Consider the following 22870-nt stretch of genomic DNA (forward strand, 5'->3'; position numbering starts at 1 on the left):
TACAGTTTCCATGGACTCCCAGCTGCAATGAGATCCTAAAACCATTCATACACAGCTAACTTACTATGGAACATTGAACTTCAACTGCAACTTACACTCTTCCCATAGAAATGAGACAGTAAGTGTCCTGTTCAGGAAGACCTGTGAAGATTCACACCCTGTATCAGACTACCTGTTTAATGCATATGGTTAGTCAGTGTAGACGATTGATCTAAATCAGAAATGGAAGATCTCTATTTGGCCATCAGAAGGCTGCTGAAGGACCTCTGCAATTAAATTGACAGACAACACAAGTAAGACCAATTTCTGGTCTTTGGCAATCCTGTCTGAACGCAGAGATATAAGACAGCTCTTCCTGTAACCTATACCCACAGTTAACTGCTATTTAATGATGTATAGAGACAGCAACACAGGTAAACGCAGCCAGTGATTTCTACAGTTCCTACTTCAGCAGGTAGAAATGGAACACCCCAGATATCAACTGCTACACAAACAGAGTGTAATTCAACATGTGTGTGACTGACGCTCATAAAATAAACCCCATTTCTCTCCATTCCATTCTCAACACATTTAAAAAAGCTGGCTGCACAACAGTTTTAAAAAAAATCGGTCATAACTTGGGGAGACAGGTATTTTATTTTATTTTAATTATTTTCTCTCTGACATCTGTAGTTTTACTTACAGAGAAAACCCAAACTTAGATCCATCACCCAAATGTGTGTATATAATTCAAAGATGAAATAAAACTGCCGATTATCCTTAATACATTTTATTTCCTCTAAGAGTGGTTTGGTACAGCAATAAGAAAGCTGTGCGTCTGTCTCCTCCAGTCTACGTGACTTTATTACTATTCTACACACACTGGGACTGAGAACTGGTCCATAGCCCTATATATCCTGACAGCTCTTTGAGACAGAGAATTATGTTAAGTTCATATCCTATATGACACTAAATATATCTCTGTAAAACCATCAACTAGTACATCACCTCTTTGGTTTCAAAGTCTGTCCTAAACAATGAGTCAAGGATGCCTCCCATTTTAAGTACTGTTAAGCACCCAGGAACCATGAAGCTATCATATATAACCATATGTCTGTTTCCTTATGCCTCCTTTACACTGGACGGTGTCCTTTCTGCGTCCCTAGCACGGCCCTGTTTGAGAGTAAAAAATAATAATAATACAGTTACTTTTACATGTCGACATCTGGCCTATCACTGAGCATTCATTCTGCAACCAAAGCGATGCTGTGCCTCCTTTCTACAACCACAGCAATGCCAGTTTCAGGGTGGCACAAAGGATGCAGAATGGATGCCGTTTCAGAATGAGTTCCTGTTGCAGGCACCTATTCCCACAGTCTGCTCTGTGTTTTAATTAACTCATCAAATTTAACATCAGGTATTACATGAGCTGCTAACAAACCTCACCTGACTTGATGAAAAGTGATTATAAAAACTTATTCAAACTCAGTTCCCCCTAGGAATCTCCGCAAACTTGTGTTTATGACCAGATCAGATGGAGTGAAATACTGAAGTCCTGCTGCCCCTTACCCAGCATTGATTTCATTCACTGACAGAGGCAAAGGAATAAGGAGCAGAAAGCGTCTTCCACAAAAAGGTGTCTGCACGTCTTCAAACTCCTTATAAGAACCTGTTCATAAACTCTCCTCATGCATATGTCATTTGCCAGGAACATGTATTCTTAATAATATATTTATAATAATATTTAAGAAGCTGATGGTTAAAAGCAGGCTCATGAAATTGTGCCACCTCCCCCTATCCCTGCTCCACCTATTCACCCCCTTCCTAAAATCACAACTACCACCAGAATAATTGTTAAAAGTTCTCAAAAGCAGAACTTTTCCAGAGTAGCAGCTAAGTTAATATTAATAATCTTTAAAGCCTTTCTCAACCTTGATTCTCACGACACAGTGCCTGCCACAGAGTTCTTTATCTATGTGACCCTGTCCTGCTCCTCTCTCTGAAGTAATCAATTGCAGTAATGACTCAGTCCGTACCTTACTTATCTGTCTGCAGATGACAGCTTCTCACACAGGAACTATTACTACTCCTTTCCCTGACAATGTCAGAATCGATGTCATCATATTGTACTGCTGCTAATGAGCCTACTGCCTACAGTCAATACTGACATATCTAACACAATGCCGTCTATCAAGCACATTGTGCCCTCTGATATGCTCCTCTATATCTACAACAAAAAGGTAACTGAGCTCTATAATTCTTATAAACTAAGAGTTCTGATGTAGTTACGGACAAAGTTTCCTTCTACCTTCCCCCTCCAACAGTCACAGACAGACAATCTCAACCAACACAATACACAGTCACAACTAACACAATTGCATTTAGACGTTAATAATGAATGCTAAAAAGCATACAAATCACTGGTGAGAAAGCACTCCAGTCTAGCCTAGAACTTCAAAATGTGGCAACAGTTTTATCTGGCCTAAGTATGGTCACTAATACTATTGATTTACAGCACTGATCAATACTACTTCTAGCTGCACAGTAACAGACCACTTTTGGAGAGTGGATTTAGCTGGCTCAGCGTGGAGTGGTCTATTCTTACACAGGACACAGTACTGTCTAGCATTTACTCCTACCCCCCCTCCCCTGCCCGCCCCCTGAGTTCATACATCTGGTTTATAATTCCTTATATCATATGCACTGGATTGCCAGTTCCACCAACATTTGTCTTTATTTAAGATATGCTAAAAAATTCTTAATTCCAGTCAACAAATACTTAACACTTCCCAGTGCTCTACTCTAGCAAATCTGGTTTATGTTTCACTGGTATGTAAATAAAGGGGATTTCTAACCTCAAACCATGAGTTTTAATGTGCCTCAAAAATGTTGCCATTCCTTCTCAACATGGAATGTATATATATACAACTGCCCAGTGAACATATAAAGGTGTAATTACTGGATTCATCCTCACGCCTTAAACTGGGATGCTTTCTAATTAAGCTACCTGGATTTAAGAAATCACACCTCCTGGTAACCTTATCAAAAATTACATGGAATGTATTTATGAAATTGTGGATGTAATACCATCAAAACCAGATAGAAAATTTAATTTTTAAATCTAATCACCTTATTGCAAAAAAAAAAAAAAATTGCTTTTGTCATGAACATTTTACAGAGCGTAGGAGCTCCTAACATCAAAAATAGAAATTTTACCAAAACCTGTTGTTCACATACACCAGAAGTATTTTCAAAATGCACCGATTTTTTAGGCCCTTCCAACCTGTTCTACTTGTAAACAACAGTTTAAAAGTACTCACTACCTTAAGTAGGGATTGAGTTCAGCCCCCTCTGATACAGATCTCAGTTCCTGTTAAGAAACAGTAAGGTGTTTAATCACATAAACGCATGTTCTGATAGCTCTGTGTGTCAATATGGCAATTAAGCTAATTGTAGCACCTGTTATCTCCAAGGAGATCTCCCAGAGGTACCAGTCTTCAGACTATACCCACATGCCTTACAGTATATTTGTTTTCATGCTGAGAAGCTTTAAGACAAGTCTGCTGTAGCTTGATTCATATACATTTAATTTGTAACTTCCACTTAGGAGATTATTATTATCTTTTTTTATTAAGGGTGGATCTTCAGGTCCTGGTGTTAGTCAGTAACCTGCTGCTGATCTGGCTCAGATATATTTATATACTTACACTGCCTGTATCATGTGAAGTGCAAAGATGAAAGTGCTTTACTATTTACATTTCCATCAGCTCATTAATTCCAAAGTCCATCACCTCCATTCCTGTAGCCCTCACCTTAGCCACAGCTGTTTTCTCCACTCTAGTTTCCAGAAAATATCCACTCGGTCAGTAATGCTCAAACAGAAATACATCGTATCTAGCTACAGTAGGGAAAGCAGCATTTTTATATATATTCAACCCTGCAGCAGCAAAGTCTTGGCACGTCTTCAACTAAAAAGCCATACAATCCCAGTGATCATTTGCTTTCCTGCCATTTGATTCATGAACAACACATGCAACAGAAATGAAAAGTCTTGAAATAAAACTCAAAGGAGTTTTGGGAATGAAAAACATTTTATGACATACATGCATTTCTGATAAATTAATTTAAAATATGGAAATCACAGATCTTAAAAGAAAAAATAAATTGCTCCTGTGCCTCAAGCAATAAGCATAAGTACAGAAATGAATGACCTTCCAGAGGAAGTCAAGGGAGAGTACTATATAAATATGTAACAAATCCAGTGCTTTTTGCCTTGATAACATGTCAGAAACCCAAGACAGAAAAATCACCTGTGCTTTGCTATTAATATAGACCTTTCTATACAAGCAGTGACAACAAATATAGTGTAGAATAAATATTGATTCCAGTCATAAGAAGCATTAATATCTGGTGGAAAACAGCTTGTTGGCAGCAGAAAATAGCCTTGCCCTTTTTGTACTGATAGCACTATTTGGTTTGACAGAGAAATGGTCAGCGTGCGCGCACACACACACACGCACGCACACAGATAGAGAGAGAGGGGGGGAAAGAAAGAAAGAGATGTAACTTAGACAAGTTTGCTAAATCCACTAAAAATCTATGCCATTCAGAATGTACATTGAATTTTTACAGCCTTATATTAAAGTTCACATGGAGAATAACCAGAGAAACGAGATGTTTCAGCACTTACATCTGCTGCTCCACTGATCAAAGAATAAAACATGCTAGAGCTGAGCCATGGCATAGTTTACTAAAAAATGTTCTAACCATGACAACTGGCTGTTTCATTTATAAAGGTGCGTATATTATATAAATATAAATATGACAACAATTTGCATTAAGACAGACAGGTGAGATCTTGGGGAAACATCACACTAGAAATACAACATCAGGAACATTTTGTTGAAGCATGGAGCATCTCAAAAAAGCTTACATTAAATCTATTCACCAAATATCAAACATCTACTGCTAGAGGACACTATAGACTTCAATTCACTTTTTTGGACAGCAACACTTAGAGAATAAACACCTGCAGTGACTTTCTCACTTGTCACGTTGATACCATGCAGGCCCTGATGTTAACAAATAAAGAAATGTATACATAATGCTGCAAAAAAGAAACAACAAAATTTTATTCAATAAATGAATCATTTCACAGAGAAGCAAACCAGCATTTTTCTCAATATCAATGCACTTTTTTACATGAAGAATTTTTCATGCAGATGTGAATTATTAAATCGTTCTACATCAGCTCCAGTTTTTCTTGGAAACCCTGTCTAAATATTTGTAACATTAAATCCTTGTTCTTTTGACAGCTGCCTCAGCACAAGAATCAAGATGCCGAGCTCCCTCTGCCGTGCTCCCCTACATTAACAATTCCTCATATCCTCAAGGTAATGGCTTTCTACGTGATTGTTCCAAGGCAGAGAAGAGGCTGAGAGATTAAGGTGTACCCTGTTAACCCTACTGACGTATTATGACATAAATCTAAAACTGATTAGATGCAGACTAATTGAAAGCTCTCACAAGGCAGAAACAAGGTCAAGAAGCCATATTGCCGGGGCTGATTTTTCAGCCATCGGCAGCAATAAAAACCACCGCCCAATTTCGTGACATGTTGGAGCAGATATTAAGTAGGGCACAGCGTTCGTGGTTGGAATAAAACAGCGGCAGCTCCATCCAGGTAGCCACGGTCTGCCCAGTCAGCCAAGCCCTCAATCCTTCATCGATCACACTCGCAGGAACGCGAACCCGTCACACACTTCCCAACGCGCAAAACGACGCTGCACATGGAAATTAGACAGGACGTGTACGAAGTGCATTACCTACCTAGTGTCTGTCTTTCTTAGTTGTTTCTTGGCCGCCTTGCGATGTTTTAATCCGTAAAGAAGGACGTGAAATAGGCCACGAGAACACTGGCTGCTACTCGATGGAAGCGTGGGCTGCTAGTTATTGCGCTGCTTCCCTCGGTTTGAAAAATAATTACTACTTTTACTATCCATTTCTGTTTCAATATACAATTTCTGTCTGGTATTGGGTAGGATAAATTGCAACTGCTTTTATGATTACATCGCAATTTTCTGTAGTCTTACTCGTAGAGAAAAATGATGCAAATAGCAGACTTCCGTTTTGGGGGAGGAAAAGTAAAAATAACAGCCTCCAATTCTACAGAGTTGACCTTGTTATATTTAAAGCCGCAGATTATGCGGCAAGGTAAACACAGGTAAAGTCCGCTCCGCGCTGGTTTGGAGACAGTGACTCACAGCTTAAACATTTGCTTTCAATTCAAATGCTTAAATTTAAATTATTATACAGTTAAAGAACCACAGCAGGGGCAGAACAGCTGGCAGAAAATCAAAGTAGACAAGAAGACCCCCCTCCACCTTTAAGAAGTATAATCCTTCCACTTTCGCTCAAAATCTTAATTTCAGTTTACAGCTGAGTGAAAATGGTAGAAGTGCATGTTAACATTAACCGCGCATGAGCTAAATAAATCATGATATCTTTGAATGAAGGATATATAAACAATATATTACCACTTAATTTTTTTAATTTTTATTATAATTATTAATTTTTACATTTTATTTATTTCATTTATTATTTTCCCTACCTCAAAAGAAAATAGAAACATTTAAGACAACAGACTCCTCCCTCCCCAGGACCATATACATGTACCCATGTTACTAATACAAGCTGCATTTACAATAGGCAATTAACTTAGATTACATGACAGTTAAAAATACAACCAGGTTTTCAGCAAAGTAAACATTTTATTTCTGTCACATGGGGCCAGTGAATAAAGTACACACTTTACAAGCCAACAGCTCTGAACAGTTCAATGGTTCACTGGTAAATAAGATCAAAGCAATTCAAGCGGTTCAGTTGTTTGTACACCAATCAATAAGTTATGGATATTTTCTCACTTACTTAAGCTACTTTGTGATACCTTCACACTTAAAGGGGAAGCCTAAGTCTAATATTCTTGTATTATAGAAAGCATCATTGTTGACAGCATTAAATTGTCTTTGGCATCAAACCCCAAGGTTTAATGACTCTACCGTTTCTTTCCCAACCACCCCCCTCCTCTTCCACCCCCATCCCCCTCCCCCAAATTATTCTCATCCGTTTCCCCTCCCTTCACATTAGAAATAAACCTGGTTTCATTATTTGTTACTTATTCATCTTCAAGGTGTGTCAATTGTTACTGCACAACCAAAACACCTTGCACTTAGTGTTCACAGTATTTCATTTTCATATTTTTTTTTAATTTGACAAATATCTTTCCTTTGCTAGGAAGGACATATCATAAATATACTTGTTTTTAATTCAACTCCATGGGTACAAGTTACAGAGCACTGCTTCTATTTTTTCTAGATTTCCAATTTTTTTAGAAAATTTAAACAATAATTCAACCTTAATAAAATGCTCTGAAGCAATGAATTTAATAATATATATCAAATCTTCTGTTAAACGTTAACTCTCTGAACTGTAAAGGTGTTGTATTAAAAATTTGCTAATAATAACATTAAGAGTGATAAACACTAACAAAGGGGCATGCATAAAATAGCAAGATGCATGTGATTCACAAAACCTTAATATACAGGAGCTTGAATACTGTACAGATGATCTCAAAATGACGAACTCTCCAAATAATCCAACTGTGCAGTCAGCATTAGATGGAGCCACTAGCTGTTCAAGAAGAGCCCAAGAAAACAGAAAACCAAATTACATGGCCAGTAACTAAGAAACCTTTTTTTTTCTAAAAAAGTTAAAAAGTCATTTTCTTTCACAACTGTTCTTTTACTGTAAAAAATGGAAAACATGTCAACATAAAATTGTCTATGTGATAGTAATACTGAATACACATATCTGTCAATATTGAAGGATAAGTCTCACAAAACCTTCAACACCTGGTAAACTAGAATAATACACCTTCTTGTGACTTAAAACATTTAATAAGCCAAAGCAATAATTCCGTCATATTTCAAAGACAGCTTATAGGCATATTAAAAAGAAACGATCTCTACCAATAAAAGCCTCGTTGCAGGTTCAAGGCCCTTTTGCATTTTGCATAACTCTCCATGTTCAGTCAGTGAAAACAGTTCAACATAGATAAATGGGGTCACTGAATTGGGTCACTGAATTGGGTCACTGTGACCTATTTTCACATTAAATCATTGGGTTAGTGTATACGCATAACTCAGAACAGCTGCAACATTGTAGTTTTAAAATAACACTTTACCAGTTGCTTAATATCTAATCTCTGTAGTCAGGGTCCCATTCAAGTTCATATCAACACAGACCCTTTGTACTGGCAGTTCCAAATCTCCACAAATATGCTGAAATCCCTTCTACAATAGTCATCACAGACTGATCCTTGTCAGAAAGCTTGATGCCCTCCATTTTAATACTTGTCAATTTCTAATAGGCAACCAATGTTCCATTACTTTTAAATAAAAATTCAATGGAAGTTGCTGCTTGAATGAAGTGGCCTATTTTTCCTGTTCCTAAAATTTCCACTTTTTTCTTTTATGCAGCCTCTTGTTCTCATGGGGTTTTATACCTGAAAACTCTGGAGGAAGGCTCCTAAAAGTCAAACTGTGGTCTGATGCTTCCTGGTAAAAAATAATGTTGATCTATTTCACAAAGTTCTGGTAGCCATCCCTGACCGGGGGTCAGACCCTAACTGGACATTCCTAGCTGTGAGCCAGAAGTTGGCTGAGAGTGGCTTGCTGTTCCGGACTCATCTGCCCCACACAGGCCTGGAATATGTCACCATTTGTCTGCAATATACAAAGATTTCATCTTTAGAATGCTTGGTACAATAATGATATATATTAGAACTGAAGTCTTCATAAAAAATTGCCTTAAAAAGTGAATTCAATGTCACAGTTCATTTCATAGTATTTTCAAAGGCATTAATAGAATCCCAAGTTGCATTCATTGCTTCGTGTGTACGTTCATGTGCACATGTGTGTGTGCATGTGTGTGAAGACTATATAGCGATGTCCTCAAGCCAACAAGCTATGTTGTGCCATACTTCAAATCTCATCTTTAATTGTCTCACGACGTTCAACATTCCGATACCCAGTTCACTCATTTAATCAATGACTTCTCGCCTCAAAGGTTCTAGATACTTCAACCCTCACCTGTACTTGTCTCAGGATGTTCAACATTCTGACGCCCAGCTCACTTGTTTTATCAATGGCTTCACGCCTAAAAGGTTCCACCATGACTGTCAGTAACCGGGGGAGATTCTGGGAGTTTTCTCCGAGGACTAAAGGATGGTTCCTAAGGAAACGGGAATCAACACCGTCAGTATAATCAACACTATCAGTAACATGAGACAGGCCGATTGCAAGGACTTTTCTGAAATTCCTTGAGTTTTCTAATATCTTTTCTTGGACTAGGAAAATACCATTGGGATTTTATTCTTAATGTTTGTAAATTGACCACCTCACACAATATGTAAATTAGACACTCTTCAGACAATAAAAAATACTTATAGCATCCAAATGAATATGTGTGCCAATAAATTGTTTTCATCTAGACTTCAAGTCTTCAATTCCCCTTTTCATTTTGTCATGCTCCAAATAAACTACTTACATTTCTATTAAATCACACAGATATCCATAAACATGGACAGCCTCTTCTTCATCCTCCCAGACTGGTAACCATGACAACCAATGGGGTATAATTTCGTCTATGTTAATGTTACCAGGGTTATATTTGCATATTTTTGTAACTGCAGAAATTGCATTTTCTGTGGGACTGATATTATCTACAGACCGCGCCTCTGGGTCCTGGATAACTTTTAACAGTCGGGGGATAGCCTCTGCAAAGATAGGAGGGCAGATGCAATTGTTATGGGTACATGAATACAACAGATATTGCAGATTACAGAATGTCACGCAAGTTACCTGAGGGATGATACAACTGACATGGGTGTTTCGATGAAATAACTATATTGCATATTACTGAATGTTACGTATGTGATCTGAATTGTAAAATATAAACAATTAACATCAAAATTTTATCTGGATACCAGTATAAAATCAATTGCTCAAATGACGAGACAGTAGTTAAAGGGTACCAGGATGAATCTTTTTCTTACCACTACAGGCCTGAGCATATCCACTACCGCCATGTTGTGCCATCACGCCGATGCCATAAGATGCTGCCTGGCGAACTTCACCTTGTTTGTCATTGATATATTCCAGCATGAGGCTGAGGAAATACTCCTGGTACTTGATAGAGTGAGGACCTGTGTGTTCCAATACATCATCCCATATACACAGCGCCCACTGGCGATCTGGCCACGGCTGTGCTGGTCCCTAGGGGGAGACACAATACATTTACTCTATAGGTGGCAGCACCAAACAGTAATCCACTACAAAATGGAGCACTCTACTGATCTGTTTTAACATAGATGGTAGATGATAGGTCAACTTACCAACAACTTAGCAAAATGTGGTAGAAGCTGCTCATAAACGGGTAAAAAGGCCTCCTTGTGAGTCCCAAACAACGCGTGAAGAATGTCGGACACCTTGGTGAGGACGTACACATCTGTGTCATCCTAGAATGGGAAATATCAAATATATATTAAACAGCACATGCATTTACTAGTAGCAACTTTTGTCTTTTGGAGACATAAGTGCCAATGTATCTATCTGTTAGAATAGTACTGACAATGTATCTTTTTGTTACAATAGCAGTGGCAATGTATCTATCTGATACAATAGCTTTGTGGCATATATTTGGTAAACCTGAACTTCAGTTTTCTCTTCAACATTATTATGTAGCAAAAATTAAAACTGCACTTCTGTTCTTGTGATTAATTGAGCCACTGCCCTGCAGTTCACAGTATGCACTCATAATACCTGTTATACACCACATACACATCACTTACTTCATGTACATGACATACCTCATACAGACAACTTGCCTCACATACATGCAGTGTTTGCCTTTTAGGAAAATTAGTTGCTGGACCGAAAGTCCAGCCATCTTGAAAAGTAGCTGGACTGAATGATTGCAGGGTGGGAAAACTTCTCAGCCCGTTCTGAAAGATGTCAGCCCCGGGCAGACGGTCCAGCCTTAATTTCTAACACTGCATACATGACATATCTCATACACACCAGTTGCCTCACATACCAGACATACCTCATCTAATAATGATTCCTCCACTACATCATCATAATCTTCATCTTTTCTTTGCTCTGGAAAAAAAAAAGAAAAGTAAGAGATATGACTGTTCCTGCTCTTCTGGATTTAAGATTCTGCTACAAGATGGAATGAAATCTTTTAACTATCTCACACAGTTATGTAACATTAATTTCATTGAATATTCTGTCTATCATACAAAGACAAGTTGCATACCTTGTCTCTCTGCCTGCCTTACAACGTGATCATCTATCTCTGTACATTACTTAACTCATAGTTATGTAACATTTATTTAATAAACCATCCTCAGACCTGTCTGGCATACTAAGACAAGCTGCCTACCTTGCCTCTCTGCCTGCCTTTCAAAGTGGTCCTTCATGGTTTTGTCCAGGATCCTGACTAGTTCTGACATCTGATGGTCATTGAGGCAACCATTTCCAAGCTTTTCTATACACTAAATATTACAGCTAGGCGATTATTATAAAGAAACAACAATATACAGACAGTGAAACATAAGGAAGACATTACATTATTCAACTTATTCAACTGCCAAGGTTATTCAATTGAAGAAACTAAATATAACATCTTTGCTCTTGTAGCAGTTTATTATTGAAGTATGTTTTAAAAAAGTATCCAAATATATTCTTTACAAATCATTATCTAACACCTCAGAAGTTCAGGAGAGCTAAAAAGCCATGAATGGAAACTTCCACTAACTTCACCCTCAGCAGCATTCCATACCTGAGCTAGTGAATGCATCACTTCTGCCAGAATATCTTTCTCTGGTTCCATCTCCACTGCTTTCAGCAGCTCCGGGCAGATATACTGCCACATCTCCGCCAAGTACTGGTCTCCTCGGATCCTGGCGCAGTCTAACAGGAACGGCAAACTCTCCGCCGCTGCTATCCGACAATGTATTGTGCAGTCAGGGATAATACACATACTGGAGCTATTTGGAATTGTTTGTACCTAATGTCAAAGTGTAAGTACTTGGAATTGTTTGTACCCAGTGACAGTGCATGAACTTTTTCATTCATCCACATACCACCAATAATAACTGTAACAGAGGTTACTTAATCTCAAAAATATTATTGGATCATTAAGAATGCAGTGGCAGAAGAAGGAAGCACATGAGATAAGAGATGGTTTGAGTTACTGACGAAACTGGTGTAAAAGGATATCATCATGGAAATAAAATTTGAGCAGGGGCACCATAATTTTCACCACTTGTTCTGTGTATTCAGAGAATCCTTCTTTCAACTCTCTGGCATAGCATACCAACATCTGGCATGCCGTTGCCTTCTCCTCCAGACCTGCTGTCTTGATACCAAAACTTTGCTGAAATCATATAAAGGATGCTGTCAGTCGTATTGTGTTGTGTACTGAAGGCTGGGCCTGTGTTGTGAAATGAAGGTCTGTGTTGTGTACTGAAGGCTGGGCCTGTGTTGTGTTATGAAGCTCTGTGTTGTGTACTAAAAGCCGGGCCTGTGTTGTGTACTGAATGCTGGGCCTGTGATGTGTACTGAATGCTGGGCCTGTGTTGTGTACTGAGGGCCTTTATTGTGTTCTGAATGCTGGGCATGTGTTGTGTACTGAGGGCCTTTATTGTGTTCTGAAGGCCTGTGTTGTGTACTGAAGACCTGTGATATGTACTTAAGGCCTGTGATGCATACTGAAGGCTGGGCCTGTGTTGTGTACTCAAGGCTGGGCCTGTGTTGTGTACTGAAGGCCTGTGCTGTGTACTGAAGGCCTGTGATGCATACTGAAGGCTGGGCCTGTGATGTGTACTGAAGGCTGGGCCTGTGTTGTGTACTGAGGGCCTTTATTGTGTTCTGAAGGCCTGTGTTGTGTACTGAGGGCCTTTATTGTGTTCTGAAGGCCTGTGTTGTGTACTGAAGACCTGTGATATGTACTTAAGGCCTGTGATGCATACTGAAGGCTAGGCCTGTGTTGTGTACTCAAGGCTGGGCCTGTGTTGTGTACTCAAGGCTGGGCCTGTGTACTGAAGGCCTGTGATGCATACTGAAGGCTGGGCCTGTGTTGTGTACTGAGGGCCTTTATTGTGTTCTGAAGGCCTGTGTTGTGTACTGAGGGCCTTTATTGTGTTCTGAAGGCCTGTGTTGTGTACTGAGGGCCTTTATTGTGTTCTGAAGGCCTGTGTTGTGTACTGAAGACCTGTGATGTGTACTCAAGGCCTGTGTTGTGTACTCAAGGCTGGGCCTGTGTTGTGTACTCAAGGTTGGGCCTGTGTTGTGTACTCAAGGCTGGGCCTGTGTTGTGTACTCAAGGCTGGGCCTGTGTTGTGTACTCAAGGCTGGGCCTGTGTTGTGTACTCAAGGCTGGGCCTGTGTTGTGTACTCAAGGCTGGGCCTGTGTTGTGTACTCAAGGCTGGGCCTGTGTTGTGTACTGAAGGCTGGGCCTGTGTTGTGTACTCAAGGCCTGTGTTGTGTACTGAAGGCTGGGCCTGTGTTGTGTACTCAAGACCTGTGCTGTGTACTGACCTGATCTCCTAGAGTCACAAACTGCCAGTCATTGTCCCCCTCCATTGACTGCATGTCTTGACCTGAAGTTATGGAGTGGAGCATAAGTTATCTCCTCTACAGACACTGAATACAACTTATAGCCACATTCATTAGACAAAACTTTCATTATTTTGACTAAATTCCAGCATTGCACCCTGGGTTACATAGGGTGACATGGGGTTACTTACTATCTACTAGAGCCACTTCAGGCTTGATGCTGGCTGCTTTCAGCACTGGCCCCATCACCATAGGCAAGTATTGTTCAAACTCCTTCCCTAGGATCTTACACATCCTGGCCCAGGCTGAGATCATGTAGGAGATCTGGAGAAGAAAGTGTTAGGTGAGGTTGTACTGATAAATGTGTCAGTTGTGATTGTGTTGGAGAAAATGTGTCAGTTGAGATTGTGATGAATGTCTGAGATGTGATCATTATTGTGATCTGAAGTCTCGGCAGGTGTCAAGCAAGAAGTTCTGTTGGAATGACAGCAGGAGCATAAACATTGCTATAGGACTGTGTTATAGAAATTACAATGTATTATGCATTATTCATTTTTAAAAACATCCTGGTTTTCCTATGATCTTTTACCCATTTAAGTATGTGAACCAGGACAGGTGCCTTAACCTTGACCTTTGACCTCACTGACCTGAGGGTCATCATCTGCTAAGTCTCCTGAGTCTGTCTGTGTCTTCAATAACAGCTGCATCACATCTCCACAGTCTGGGTAGAACTACAACATACAGAAACATATAAGCTGATCTAGTGCTCAATTTTATCAACATGTAAGCCAAGGACTGTTTCTTAGAGAAAATATTATCTCTTTTGGCAGTAATAGAACATAAACACATCAGATACGAAGTGTATATACAGTGTAAGATTGTAACTGCCTTACTTCAACCCAATGTGACTAAAACTGAAAATAGAACTGTTGATGAAGTAATAGTTATTAGACAATCACTATCAACACATGTCACAATTATGAAAACACATGGACACTTTTCCAAAAAAAAATTGTGTAGTTAAAAAAACTGATAATTTATTCAGCCAAAGTAATCAATCTTTAAATAGTTTGCACTGATATAACATGAAAACAGGTGAACACTTCATTTACGCCATCAAGATGAAGATTTGATTTTGCTATATATTCTTCTTACAACGACTTCCCCATGCACACACCTTCTTAATAGTAATACAATGTAAATCATACCTTTTCCTTCCCCACAGCTAAACCAATGAGGCTGATACATTCTATGGTCTTTCCTCTCAGCATCCTCAGTTCTTCACTGGTGGCATTCTGTACGATGTACTTCAAACATGGCATAAACCTGCAGACACAACCATCAATTTTTGTCTACCAATTCTCTTGTCATAATATCTGCTATTTAGAAAACTGTCACAGCTATAATCAGTGAGCAATATCATTTTGCCAATAAGCAACAAGGCTGGTTACCATTAAAACTGTCCTTAATACCAAATTTACGGATATATTCTATTTTGCTGAAGATTTTATTGTTTTGTATAAAAAAAACAGTTGCATTAATGCTGGCTTCAGTTAACTTTCCAAGCATTCTTCCTAACCCTAACCTGTCATAGTAGTTGATGAACTTTTCCTCTGCAGTGTCAGCCACTGAGGCCAGTGTTGTGACAACCTGTTCCAGCACCAGCTTCTGACCCTTCTCTACCAGCTGAAAATAGAAATCAACCCATCTTAACACAGGTAAATTAGCTATAATACCAACATATACCAACTTCTGACCCTTCTCCACCAGCTGAAAATAGCAACCAATATGTCATAACACAGCTCACTGGTCTCAGTCAATTAGCTTTACAATGATTATTTTTATGGTATTTAAAAGGTCACATTACTGACTGCTGGCCAATCTGTATGACCAAATGTAAAAACTATACTAATGTGTCATAACTAACGCTTAATTAAAATCTTCACACCAATCTCTGCTTTGTAATATTTTCCATGCTAAATCTAGACATGACAAATATCTTAATCTAGTAGACTTACTTTGAAGTAAGCAAATATTAGCATTAATGCACAAAATGTCTAGGTTAAAAACACACACACAACATATACCTAGCTGCTCTCAGATATATGTGGACTTACTTCCTTAAACTTGGCATTCAGAACCTGCTCTAACTTTCCCATGATGGTGTCCAGGTATGGCACTAAAATACCCTTGGGGCAGTCTTCACTAAAATTCACCAGGGCGGCGCCAGCGTGTGCCTGTACGCGAGGGTGTGCTGTGTCATCCAACACCATCAATATACCAGGTATTACCTGAAGTAAGACGTGGACCACATATCTCAGAAATGCAAAACACTTTATGGCAGCAAGTTGCAGGCTTTTCAACAGACATTTTTTGCTTATTCATTTATCTATTAGCGTCTTTCCCATATGGTCCTCTTACTAACATAGTGAAGGTCTCGCTACAGCTTTTCTTGAATGCTGCCACCTGGTAATGAAAATTTGAAACTCACCTTAGCATGGAATTTCTTCTGGAACATGGGGCCAAAATCAGTGGACAGCTGACCCAGGGCATTGCAGGCCGCGTACCTGACCCGGGGGTGCTGGAACAGAATACCAACATGATATTAACTCTACAAATCATGTGAAGAGTGCTTGCTTATAATTTACAGCAAGAGCTATCACACAAACTCTGTTATTACACCAGAACTGATGAAAACTGTAAAGAAATCACTACTGTGGATTATTGCAAACATGGAGAAATTGAGCTGCCTTGCAGAGACTTGTGCTATCAAAGTTTTTTTTTTTTCATTTGTAAAATGGAGCCAATGGCTGAGCCATTGTAGCAAATCAAGGTGATGTAGCAGGAGAGTCCTATTAACATATCTATGTTATCAAGGTGTAAAATATCTTAATGTTTCCAATCATGCCAGTATTGCCTACTTAAAATGTTGACACCCAATCTCGTACCTGGTCATGTGTGTATGGCAGAACAGCCTCTAGGATATTCGGCAGCATTTGCTCCATCTGTTTATGACAACCTTCCCCACAGGCCGAAATAGCCATCAGTGCTGCGTGACGGTAACGCCAGTCAGCTAGAAGATATCGAACACAGTGTTATACTAAAACATTATGGTATTCAGGTAGAGATACCTCAGGACTCATTCTCAAAGAAACTATCAGTTACATATATTGATCCAACTCTGCGGGGACTCATGCTGTATGCAATCAGATAAACATATTAACATGCCTCCTCCTGGCGTTGAGTAGAATTCCCTGGTGATTATAAACAAGAGGAGGCATGTTAATCTGTTAACATGATTGCATATAGTGAGTCCCCTGAAGTTGGACCCATCAAGATAGTTCAATGGGAATGCACCCTTTCACAAAATATGGCAGCTGACTAATTTGAAACAATCATTCCAATTACAACCTTCTATAATGTCATCATTAACAACAGAATGTATGTGTTAATGCTGTAACTTACGACTGCTCAACATTTGTGGTACATTGGCTATGATGTGTGGCAGCATGGTCTTTCCTCCCAGCCCACATGCCAGCCTGTCCAGAGCACTCTCCCCAGCTATGGCATTACTGGAGTAGAACAAGTCATTATTACTTCATGAGCTACATTATAAGATTACAATAATCAAAGGTATGAGAAATTTATATTTGTTGTGGCTGTGGGTCATATTTACCAATCTGCTAGGTATAATAATGTTAGCTGTGAAAGTACAGTGTGTTAGTTGTGACAGTGCACTGTGTCAGTTGTGACAGAAAGGTGTGTTAGCTGAAACAGTACAGTGTGTTGGCTGTGACAATACGGTATGTTGGCTGTGATGGTGTGTTGGCATATCATCTGTTACCTATCATTATCATCCTCTTCCACCTCATCTGACGTGGCCCAATCTTCTTCTTCCTCCAGGTCCACCATCATAGCCAGCACCTGAGGCACTGGAAGAACCACAGCTTACTCTTAATATCTGCTACTTGATTAAACAAGACTTTTTATTGCTAATTTCAGTAGCAGGAGTCTTTTAACCATCTGAGCTTTAAAAAGTGAGAAATCGGTGTTTCATGTCAAAAAAGTTGCTTGAATTAAAAAATTCAAGCAACTTTTAACCATAAAAATAAAGCACAACTATCTGTACAATCCTTTCATTTACAAAACTTTCTGTTGTATAACTCACCTAACAAAGGAATAAACTTCTCATATTTCCGGACCATGGCGGGGGCTGTCTCTGACAGAGTTACAATGACCTCTAGTGCCAGCTGTCTCCAGTTGTCCTCCATGTTAGCATCAGATATCACCTGATAGACACAGAACAACCTAAGGTCAAAGGCAACCTCACAAACATGGAAAGTTTGGTCCACCAACTATGAACTTCCATAACACAAACAGTGATTTCCCGTCGGAATTCAATGCTAAGAAAACATGAAGCTATTGTAAGCCCTCAGGTTCACATGACCAAGATTCATAGGAGATGGATCAAAGCATAATCTAATAAAGAATGATTCTATTTCATCATCCTATTTAGAGACCTTTTTCATAGTATACTTGTGCTCCATTCTGTCAGACATAAAATAACAAACATGAAGCAATAAAACAATTATTTTACATGTGACATAAAGCACTATAACACCAGTGCCATAACCCACTCACCTTAAGACACAATCCAAACAAGGTCTCCAGCTGACTGCGCAGGTATTTTGGTGTGTTCTCTGCCAGGTCTATTAAACACTTCAGAATGCTGTCATCTGTGCCTTGTTGTATGCTCTGGGTCACTCCCTGGAACACACAATGTGGGAGTTTTCAATGATATTGTGTTTGCTGCGAGTGTGTTAGGTGTGACAGTGTGTTAAATGTGACAACAGTGCAGAGATTTTGTTGGTTGAGAATGAAAGCAGATATTGTGTTAGCTGTGATATTGTTATACGTGACAGTGTGTTAGGTGTGACAGTGTGTCAGCTATGACAGTGTGAAAGGCCCCATTGTGTGTTAGCTGGGACAGCGTGTTTAATGCGAGATTGTGTAGACTGAGGATGAAAGCAGAGATTGTGTTAGTTGAGATTGAGAGCAGTGATTGTATTGGTTGAGGTTGTGTTAAATAAGACTTATGACATACCTCCACAATTCCAGGCAACAGATCACGGAAATGAGATAACAAGTGATCTTCCTTCTCATTGGACATCAAAAATGAGGTTGCTGCACGGATAGCTTCATACCTTACCTGAAACAGTTGCCACACTGGATGTTAAATCATTTTTTTTAAATATTTATAGAAATGGATAAGTCAAGAACACAGAGACAATATACGTCAGATGGCTGTATATACTTGCATCTTAACTGCCCTGATCATGTATACACTTACCCCTTGACTGCCCTGACGATGTATACACTTACCTCCTGACTGCCCTGACCATGTATACACTTACCCCTAGATTGCCCTGACCATGTATACACTTTCCCCTTGACTGCCCTGACCATGTATACACTTACTTCCTGACTGCCCTGATCATGTATACACTTACCTCCTGACTGCCCTGATCATGTATACACTTACCTCCTGACTGCCCTGACCATGTATACACTTACCTCCCGACTGCCCTGATCATGTATACACCTACCTCCTGACTGCCCTTACCATGTATACACTTACCTCCCGACTGCCCTGATCATGTATACACTGGTGCAACATCTGCTTGATGACATCTATGTAGTGTGATTGCTGGTTGCCAAATATGCCAGGCACAGCGCTGAAATCAATAAAAGATTTTTTGTAAGTCGTTAATGAGAGAGTCTCTTTTTAGACCTGGGTTAGAGAAGTTGGTACAGTCAAACATAAACTTACCAGAAAATATGAAGTGCACCCTCTTTAAGTCCAGGGTCGGGAGAGCTGGCACAGTCAAACATGAACTTGAGGACTTCCGGCCACTGGTTGTTACCCTCTTCATCTGAAAAAAAGTTTTAAGTTTCCAGTAATAAAATATGGTATCAGTTTTTTCAGAGCGCATATAAACTGAGACATGGAAAACCCCTTTAAAAAGTTATTTCTTTAACCATCCGGCATATGTCTGGCATGTCTTGTTGTTCCATCATGTCACAATGTAAAGAGCTGTGACAGAAGCCTTGGGCCCCGTATCTCGAAAGTTTCACTGTGTTGCACACGTGCGCAAGCGTCTCCATTCCATAACTCGCCCATACTCGTCCCATATAATACATTGTAGCCTCTATTTGATATAGCGATTCGCAAATATGCAATGCTTTCTAGATAGGGGACCCTGGTCAGACCTACCTATTAGACATCTAGAAAACTCTGCCACCGCATCACAGATTTTCTTACGGACTGGCTGCATGGACTCGCCTTGAATAGCCAACAGGAGCTGTTCTTTCATTACACCTCGAATGTCCTCCGGTAATGCAGGCCACCAATCTTCAAATGATGTTGTGAACAGACGACGTAGCAGCACTGCCGCCATAGTGCGCACCTGGAACAGATTGATACATGCAGCGCTTGTGACAACACAGCACAGGAACATCTAAATGTCTTCTGATAAGCCTACACATCTACCTCACTTGACAAGCACTGGTAGCTTATTATCTCGACTTTCTCAAGCACTCCTACCATACATACCCCCTCAATATTCGTTTTCCTCCCAACATCACACACCTCACACACGCACACACACACACACACACACACACACACACACACACTCCATACCTCGACACCTGTATTTCCATTCTTTACTGTTGTCAACAACAGAGGCAGTTTACTCTGTATGGTGATTGCTTCATAGGCTTCCTGGAAAAGAGAAACAATAAAACATCTTAAATACCGGACAGAGTATGGAAAATATCTCTCACCTCCACCACACACAAAATACCTGACTATTTTTTAAGTCTTCTCTCACAATAAGCAACAAGATATGCTAATTTATACAAAGTATATACATAATTTACACAGGGATATAAATGGGTCCCGAAAAATAACCAAAAATCAAGACATCCCAAAATACCCACAATCAGTTCCTTAGAAAAGAAACGCCCGACTTTCAAATATGCTTCTTTCTTATTTTTGCACCTGGGCCTGTTTTATTATATTTGAGGACCTTGGTAGATATCATGAGTGACAGTCAAATCAACATACAACATATAAGCAAGGAACAGAAGGAGCTAGAAATCAAACCCAAAAACACCACAATACTAGAATATCAATATCCTGTTTCAGATAAATAATGCCATTAAAACATGTTTAATGGATAATATAACAGAGCAGACAACTACATCTCCCCTTCCAAAAAGCAGAAAAAAACTTTAAAATTTTCGCCAGTCAAGACCAAGCTGTATTTGGAGCAGGTATACTTGGGTATAATAATTATACACAAATATGGCAGTGTGTGGCTGGTATTAAAACTACACAGCTCTCCAACAGGCATCCCACAACCCGTGAGCTGAGTCAGCTGACTCACATATTTCTTTTAGCTCGCCCTGCTCTCTAGCTGTGGATCTTCACAGCGGGTAAACCACAATACAGGGTGAAAGATATCGGAAATATTTGAGAAAACTCTGACCATTACGGTATTTATTTACGGTATTGTATAACTTATACCACGTACAGAACATGGTTAGAAGGACATCCTTCACAAAATCCAACTACGACACTACGTTTCACTTCAACGCACCATATCTACATAGAACAGCCCACACACACACACACACGTGTGAGCGTGGGAGACTGCCTTCCACACGAGACTTCATTTGCTGCCTTCAGAGACCTACAAGTGCTTTTAACTCACACGACTGATAGTTCAAGTAACATACATGATAAAACTCACCTCTGCTTGCGATCGTGTTTTATTTTCTGTACTAAGTAGGCTCTGCAGCAAAGCCTCAAACTGCTGCTGGTCGGCCGCCATTTTAATCTTGATAGAGAGATATTTCACCTCTGACCTTTCACTTCCCGCGATTTTTTCGTTTCCGGGTTTACGCCAAGACAAGCCACATTTGGTAGTATTTCTGTGTGAATGACAACAAAATATGTTTATATTTTATGATAAATTATTTTGCTGTGACTTTTCATTTAATTCATTTGCCCAATCTGTATTATGTTCATATATTTTTCATTGTTACTGTCACTCTAAAAAACTCTGATCATTGTGTTTGTCTAACGTCTATGTCGTCTATGTCAGCGCTATCATAGCGTCAATGTCAGCGCTCGGGGATTTTGTTTGGTTAAAACGCCAAGTTACAAAATCAGCTCAATCCGACAGTACCTAGTATTTACGACGTATGCGTACAGTTATTGCATTTTTATTTCTCATATGAAAGCCGGAATAAAAACTAGCTGATACTCTGTGGGAAAATATTGAGGGAAGAAGAGGTAGAGGAAGAAAAAGAACGTCATACATTGACCTGGCAACAAATGAACAACTGTAGAATAACGAGCTCATCCAATCGACTGAAAATAAGAGTTAACTGGAGTACCCTGATACCTGCACCAGGCCTGACACATGATGATAATGATAATTTTGCGACGAGTATTTTTTTTTCATGAAAATGTTCTCGGAGGCTTTGGTAAAAAAAAAATACTAATAATAATAAAACGCATATTTGTCTGGAACCCACTATGATATATCAAGGAAAAATGTTCGTAGGTATATATATATATATATATATATATATATATATATATATATATATATATATATATATATATATATATATATATATATATATATATATATTTTTTTTTTTTTTTTTTTTTTTTTTTTTTTTTGACCGATATTTGACAAACTGAAGCTTTCTTTAAATTTAAACTAGCTAAGCTTTGATTGATGAACAGGCAGATGGAGTTCGAAATTCAGCACGACATAGGCCTAATTTTTTAAATATTTTTTATTATTATTCATTTTCGCTGCTCTCGCCCCATAACAGCCAAACAGTAAAATAATTTTACTTTACACTTACAAGGCGGCCTCGTTTGGCATTAAATACAGAGTGCAGAGTTTGAAAATCTGTAATGTACAGGAACGTATAATATTATAACCCCGGGACCAATCTGTGCCCCATCGATGGCAACCATACCCCTGCAGTTAGTTCAGAAACACGCCACTTTTTTCATGGCCCACATCCACCTAATGCTGCAAAGATATAGGGAATCAATACACCGTCAATACAAATACATGAAATCATAAAATTCTCTCCGACCCTCAGCCAGTTGCCGATA

At 39.2% G+C, this 22870-nt stretch overlaps 2 protein-coding genes across 5 annotated transcripts in view; both read right to left on the reverse strand.

Moving 5' to 3' along the window:
- The window catches only part of LOC106164818 (FERM, ARHGEF and pleckstrin domain-containing protein 2), a 70842-nt gene extending 64741 nt beyond the window's left edge, over nucleotides 1-6101 (reverse strand). The window contains exon 1 of one of the 4 annotated variants that reach the window (XM_086997936.1): nucleotides 5809-6067. The gene's annotated coding sequence lies outside the window, so the exon portion shown is untranslated. Of the gene's footprint in view, nucleotides 1-5808 lie in introns of all 4 variants that reach the window. The other 3 variants (XM_086997935.1, XM_086997934.1, XM_086997933.1) reach the window with 3 other exon arrangements.
- A 628-nt stretch (nucleotides 6102-6729) lies between these two features.
- Nucleotides 6730-21656, reverse strand: LOC106179049 (importin-5-like). Its single transcript, XM_086997937.1, has 27 exons — nucleotides 21480-21656; nucleotides 20366-20446; nucleotides 19937-20129; nucleotides 19493-19595; nucleotides 19301-19397; nucleotides 18767-18871; nucleotides 18304-18429; nucleotides 17831-17951; nucleotides 17507-17594; nucleotides 17128-17234; nucleotides 16611-16735; nucleotides 16154-16243; nucleotides 15780-15953; nucleotides 15248-15348; nucleotides 14871-14988; nucleotides 14310-14393; nucleotides 13854-13986; nucleotides 13645-13706; nucleotides 12322-12480; nucleotides 11884-12054; nucleotides 11485-11596; nucleotides 11143-11198; nucleotides 10433-10555; nucleotides 10094-10313; nucleotides 9586-9814; nucleotides 9129-9270; nucleotides 6730-8762 (listed from the first exon to the last, which is right to left on the reverse strand). Exons 1-27 carry the CDS (start codon nucleotides 21558-21560, stop codon nucleotides 8676-8678), a joined length of 3288 nt encoding a protein of 1095 aa, XP_086854063.1. The 5' UTR covers nucleotides 21561-21656; the 3' UTR covers nucleotides 6730-8675.
- Nucleotides 21657-22870: the final 1214 nt, after the last annotated feature.

This window comes from Lingula anatina, chromosome 10, assembly GCF_051362555.1.
Source record: "Lingula anatina isolate TDL-2025a chromosome 10, LinAna3.0, whole genome shotgun sequence".
Classification (NCBI taxonomy): domain Eukaryota; kingdom Metazoa; phylum Brachiopoda; class Lingulata; order Lingulida; family Lingulidae; genus Lingula; species Lingula anatina.